Source organism: Corvus brachyrhynchos, unplaced genomic scaffold (genome assembly GCF_000691975.1).
Source record: "Corvus brachyrhynchos isolate BGI_N302 unplaced genomic scaffold, ASM69197v1 scaffold5, whole genome shotgun sequence".
NCBI classification, from domain to species: domain Eukaryota; kingdom Metazoa; phylum Chordata; class Aves; order Passeriformes; family Corvidae; genus Corvus; species Corvus brachyrhynchos.
In genome coordinates, this window is record NW_008238321.1 from 11,493,603 (window position 1) to 11,500,067 (window position 6,465).

At 45.6% G+C, this 6,465-nt stretch overlaps 1 protein-coding gene across 3 annotated transcripts in view; it reads right to left on the reverse strand.

The window, feature by feature from the left end:
• The window catches only part of POLR3E (RNA polymerase III subunit E), a 26,785-nt gene that overhangs the window by 10,166 nt on the left and 10,154 nt on the right, over positions 1-6,465 (reverse strand). For all 3 annotated transcript variants that reach the window (XR_001862016.1, XM_008633504.2, XM_017734166.1), the window contains 4 exons: positions 4,870-4,951; positions 2,588-2,647; positions 1,487-1,644; positions 1,143-1,207 (listed from right to left, as the gene is read on the reverse strand). Coding sequence is in view for 2 of the 3 variants with exons in the window: in XM_008633504.2 (XP_008631726.2) it covers positions 1,143-1,207; positions 1,487-1,644; positions 2,588-2,647; positions 4,870-4,951 (365 nt within the window). In the remaining variant the exon portion in view is untranslated. The remainder of the gene's footprint in view (positions 1-1,142; positions 1,208-1,486; positions 1,645-2,587; positions 2,648-4,869; positions 4,952-6,465) is intronic.

Sequence of the window (6,465 nt, forward strand, 5' to 3'; positions counted from 1 at the left end):
GGTGGTGCGGGTTGGGCGCCGGTCGCAGCCTCTGCCAGAGGCAGCACCAGGATGCCACCAGGTACAGGGAGGAGTGTGGAAGGGTTAACAGTGAACCTGAACACTCTTGCAGCATGAGCTGCACAGCACAAGAGGCTGAGACTCTCTGCTTAGTGTTATTATCCACTAATGGGGAGAAAGGGACAGGAGGAATTCTTTCCCATGGCATCCTGTGCTTCTGCCCCTCTCCACATCCAGCCATCCCAAGGTGAAAGAAGGGGAGTGTTGGCAGCAGAGGAATCCAGTCCTTACCAAAGCAAGGAGTGCAGAGTTTAAGGCAAAGGCATGCCCAGCACACATGCTGCTATCTTCCCTGCTGTTCGGCTCACTGAGCCTCTCCAAATAACCCACCACCTCATCCTTCCGAGCAGATCAGACACAGGGTATTGAAATGGATTCATATGCTCCTTTGTCAGTCCTGCTTACACTCCTCAATTGCTCCAGTGTCTGGCACTGAGCCAAATGTTCAGTTAAAACTCTGGAATCTCAAGTTTTCCCAATCTTTTAGGATTTTGGAGCAACTACTTTAATACTTTCACTGGCATCCATAGTGGAGAAGGATGTCAAAAAGAGACAGCTTCACACCTCCTTACAGCCTCCTGCCATTACATTCTCCAGTAATTGCTTGGCCCTCAACCACACCAGAGAGCACAATACAAATCAGGGAAGTAAAAAATCATCTCATGCACATTAAGTTGCATTAACGTTAAATTGAGAGGTGAAAACTACCTTGTGCACTGGCCCTGTCTGTCCTCCCTGCAGGAGCTGCTTACACCCCACAAGCTGCCTTAAACGAGCAAGTGGGTAACAGAACCAGTGCTTTTACAGTGTCAGAGTGAGTCCCCAGGGCCACAGGCTCCTCCCTGCTCTGCTACAGGGATGCCACAGTAGCTGGTGTCACCCCAACATCAGTGACATTAGTACAGACCAAGATCTGTCTTAAATATCCCAGAGGAGATAGTAAGAAAGAAAAGACATTAAACAAGACCAGTCTCCACCACATTCAAAACCAGAAAGAAACTCCAAACCATCACTCAGGAATATGGATGGGTGGATGAGTACATGCCTATGCTCCAACATGATCCAAGCACAACTCCATTTACCTGATTGTGCCTCTTGCTTCTTTGGCGTCAAGTGCTCCTTTAAGAGATTATAGACCTTTTCTAATCTGAAAGACAAAGACAATATTCCAGGACAGTTTCAGTTGTTATGTCTGCATGCAGCCATGCCAGCTTTAGCCATTAGCTAGAACATTCCATCTCTCCAGGGAGCCAAGAACCAGGAATGAGTGATGCAGTAACACCCCCCACCACACCACTGCCTGGACACTGGCAGGGAGAAGCTTGGAGACAATACAGATCAAATTATCCATCAGTGTCTACAGAACCTTTGTACCAGACAGTTCTTTGCTTTTAGCTTATTCCCCAAAATACAGTAAGTTATTTACTTGGCCTGAATGCCCATCCACAGCATCTGTTGCCTCTGAACTATATCTGGATGCTTCTTAACAAAATCTTCATCGTAAGGGAGCATGAACTCCCAACCTTTGTTTATTCTTGCCACAGACATGTGCTCTAGGAAGTCTTTCACATCTTCTGGGCAAAGCTAAAAGAAAAAGAAAAAGCACAGGTAACATGGAAGTCAGTTTACACAGGGGAGATGCAGCAATGAGCACTGTGCCACGAGACAGGAGAGCTGGGCTGATGTGGTGTACATGGGGCACCTCCACGGGCACACACCCAGCTCAGTCAGAGATACTCATCCTGCTCTGCAGCACCAACACTTTCACACACTGTTAGAAGCCCAGGACTTCAGAGAGCAGTGGTGAATAATCACCCCAGAGTCAAATAGCTCACGGCATGTTTTGCAAAGAAAAGGGAGTTTCCAAACTGAGATGAAAAGGTTCTATGGGGAAGAGAAGCGTATTCTACAGTGTTAATCTTATTTTAGAGCTGCAGGCCAGACATGCAGCACCTACACATGCCCAGCTTTTACACAGCACTGGTTCTTACATTCCAAAAATAGATGGTCTGTCCACAAACTGACTCGTGCTTTATCACTTCAGTGTGTTTTAAAGAATTTGGGTTTTGTCCTTTTTAATGTTTCTCATTCATTTGCCACTTTTTACAGAATGTTCAGGTGCCTGAGTTGCTTTAAAGTTTTCACTCAACATTGCAGCTGGCAAATGCCAACGGAAGAGTTGCTCTTAACACACCCAAAACAGAGCAGCCACTCTGGGCTGTGTAAGCACCTGCAGTCAGCTCAATTCTAACTGTGCCCAGCTTTGCACTGAAACAGATGAGAGAACAGGATGCATTCCAGGGGCTCAGCTGCAAGGCCAGTCTTGGAGTTGTGGAAACGGTGGGAGCTGCTCAGAATGTTTTTCTCTAGAAAGAGTATTATCTATACCTGCTCCAAATGGAGAGCAAAGCAGGCACTGTGAGAGGAAAGGCTTGCAGCAGCATCCACAATCTACACCCACACAATGCCCAGCAGCATTTAGCCAACTTATCACCACCTTCTGATTTAAGAAAAAAATTCCACTCACTTTTGTAACTGCTGCTACTTCCTTTCTCACAACCCAGCGGTCCTGCGTGAACTTCCACATCTAGGAAGGGAACAAAAGAGGAAAACCTAATAACTGCATGGAGCAGTGGCTTTACTGAAGTTGTAGCAATGACCCTGTTCAACGAAGTTACCACAAAAATAGAACCCCCATTCCTTTCAAGAATGTAGAAGTGATTCTCGGCCAGGCAGAGGAAAAACATTTTCTGGCTCCTTCTGTCCTCAAATGGCCATGAACACAGGACCAAAAGCTTTGAGAGGCCATGGTGTGCCTTGGCAAATCTATGACTACAAAAGCTACGAGGAATCTCTCGAACTCAAACTCCATTTAGCTTCTGAACAACAACAAAAAAACCAACAAAATCACTGCAGTGATGCTGGGACCCCAGAAGTCACACCTGAGGCTCAGCTTCTCACATACCTCATCACCAGCCTAGAGAAACTCTCCATGCACTCTTACAAAGGGGCCTGTGGAGGCTGGTGACTGTTGCCCTTCAGCAGCACAGAGCCCCTAAAAAGTACCTGTTCCCTTCTTCCATCCCCATCACAGTCACTCACAGTTATGCCAAAGTGTCCTGTCACTCACAGTTATGCCAAGGTGTCCTGTCACTCACACACTTGTCCCCAGGTAGGGAACTGCCAGGTGCTCCATAAAGCAGCTCCTGAGGGGGAGCTGCTGAGGGCAGGCTGACAGGACTTGGGTAAAACACTGCCTAAACACGACCTTTCATTTCTTCCTGTCTCCATTTAAATAGGCTACAGCCTCTTTTAGTCTGTGTGTAGTAATAATGTTGTTAAGAATCCAAAATCTCATTACTGACAATTTCTTCCTGCCCTACTACACCACCCATGCCTCCTTCTCTCCCATTCAGCTTCTCTCTGCCCACGAACACACAAACCCACCCACCCCACTCACTTTAGGGCACAGGGCATTTCTGTTTTAAAGCACAAGAAATCCATAAATGTTTTTTGAACTTATTAATTACTTTACACAAATATATCCAGGGAAATCAAGTTCACTTTTCAAGCTAGAACACATTTTCTCCACAGATGCAATACAGCATTACATGCTACGAGTCTTAAAACCAGACACTTCTCTTTGTCTGAAAACCAGAAATATTGATCCTTTCTATTTTCTAACATTTTAACTTCTTCCTTGTTGTAGTACTAATCAGCAAATTATTCGCCTTTAAGATCAGTGCAGATCCATTTCTCATGGAAGGTATATTTGACATGATTCTAATGAAAATAATGTATCTTTTCATCCTAATTGTTAAAACAGTATCCCTTACTTAACTGAGCGTAATAATTCTGGTCCCTGAACTTTATGCACGAAGTGTCACCTAATCTGCTGTGTCCTAAACACTTATGTCACTGGGTCACACCTGAATCCAGGTCTCCATATGGCAGTGTCTTGGGCAGACATCAAGAGACAATGAAAAGTCAGTTTCAATCACCATCAGTTTGATCTTACAGTAGTACAGTAATACCCTTACAGTCTCCTGCACAGCATCCTCCTGTTCAGAGCTAACCCTCACGAACAAACTCTGCAAAAACAATCAGGTCTAACTGAAACAAATGAGAGCTGGGCACTCATCAGATTTGCTCTGGTGGGGCGGAAGCCATAAACTGATTATGAACTTAGGAACCACTTAGGAACTTAATTCTTTCCATGGTTAGTGAAAATAAACACAATGCAGAGGTTGTTCCTTTTTGCTGTGGTTATGTGTGTGTTTACAAGACCTGTATTCATTTCAATTTCCATGTGCAGCCACTGCTCACAAAAGGTGCCTGGGAACAAAGTCCTCTCACTGATTAGCAGCCCTAGGGAATAAAGTCCTTTTTAAAGATCAACAGTGCATGCTCAGGGAGCACAAGGCTTACCCACACTGCCCTCCTGAGCCCTCAGTCCTGAGCCCACAGAAACTGAGCTGGAGAAACAAGCACTTTATTATCCAGTCCTGGCTGTTCTGCAAGCCCCACATTGTGGGGGCAATGTGATAGTGGCTCTACAGCATGTGTTAGAAAGGGATGAATGCTGCTAATGACAGATGATCTGAACCTGCCAGCCAGACACAATGTCAGCCTACACCAACACTCCCACGGCAGACTGGTAACAACACCTTCAGGATTAAAGCACACAAACAACTTCCTTGGAGGAAACACCTCACTGCAGTAGAGCAGAAGAGTTTTGCAATGCTGTGGCCTCCCAGGCAAACTTCACCTGTGTTTTCCTTTAAAAGCAACAAACACTTTTATACTTACAACAAAGTCTCTCCCTCTACAGAGCACTTCTGCAGGAACTCCACTATGGGGACTAGAAGTATCTTTTGGGTAGAGGACATCACTGTTAATTAAAAAGGAAGAGGAACTAGTTACTAGGTACTCCAGAAAAAATAGCATTAGTGAAGATTAACATAACAAACATGCCCTCCCTGTTCTGCAGTTAAATTATACCTTTATCCAAAGCGTGGTTTTCATTAAAGGCATTAATACTGCTGTAATTACACCACTGCAATTACACTAGTGCAGAAAGGCTTACACCAGCAAAGCACAGCCTTATGGCAAGCAGGTGTGTGCAACACAGAGACAAGCTCTGCTTTGTTCTTGCAGAGCCTACCCTCCCTTGGATCCGTGTAAACAGGACCAGAATGATCCTAAGAAGTGCTTAGGCTAACCTGGTATGCAGCCTTGAAGGCAGCATTTAGCCAAAATGCTGATGTATGGGCATGAGAGTTTTTTATTTCCTTCCAGGCAATCAAGGGTTTAACAGAGCAATATTACAGAATGTCACACTCGAACCAACAGCCCCAAGACCAGCATTACTCTGTGTCCTTGTCTGCTTGCAGGGACACCTGGCAGCATGTGTTACCACGCTCTCCAAAGCCCCACAGCAACTCAGGTTCATGATCTTGCTCCTACCCAGGCCAAAGAAATGGTTCCCCATGCTGTTCAAAGCTCTGATGTGTGCTGCTCTGTGCCCAAACACCACACGCGCTACAGATCCACACATCCTCCTCAGACTACGAAGCAAAGAATCAGTCAGATATAACCTAAGAACAATCTGAATGCTAAAATACTGTCTTTTAACTCGCTTCCAGCTCCCTCCTGTCCCAGCTGGGGGGACAGCAGGGTTGCTGTAAAAGCTGGTCACATTGCTAATACAGGCCTGTACCACAATAGCTGAAACATCCTGCTGGCATACTTGGACTGGTAGCTGATGCCATTCATCTTAACACAGCTATTCCAGAGACTGCAATTCTCTGTATGCAGGGCTCCACCCAGGTAAAAAAAACCCAAAACATACTGCATTTTAGACTTCAACTCCCAATAGCATGCCTTATCCTATCAAACACGAGGATGGTACAGACTCCAACTCACATGGTACATTTAGTACCCCCACACTTGATTTATTAAACCAGTAATGCCTTCTAAAGGGTAGTTTGCAGCTGACAAGAGCAGCATCCACTGATGAACAGCAAGGGGACTGCACAGAGATCCTTATAGGCCTGAATTTTGCTAAGAAATACTACAGCTGACATTGGTTTGATTTTCTGTGTTTCTATTTGACACTAATCTCTGGAAGAATTCAGAGCAGCTCTCTCACAAAAGAATGTGAGTGCAAACAACATCAAAAACCTGTCATAAGTCAGACACAAACACAGATTGCATCGCTGCTCAGCCATAACCCCACTTGGGCCGGTACTGGGCATTATCCTTCCACAGCAGCCCTTTGGATATGGAGCAGCTGACTGCACTAAGGCACAAACAGCACGAAACCAAAGGTTCGCAGAGCTGCCAGTTGGGAGCGTGGCTGTTTTGGGCCGCGAGGATGGGCGCGGTACGATCCCGGTACGACCC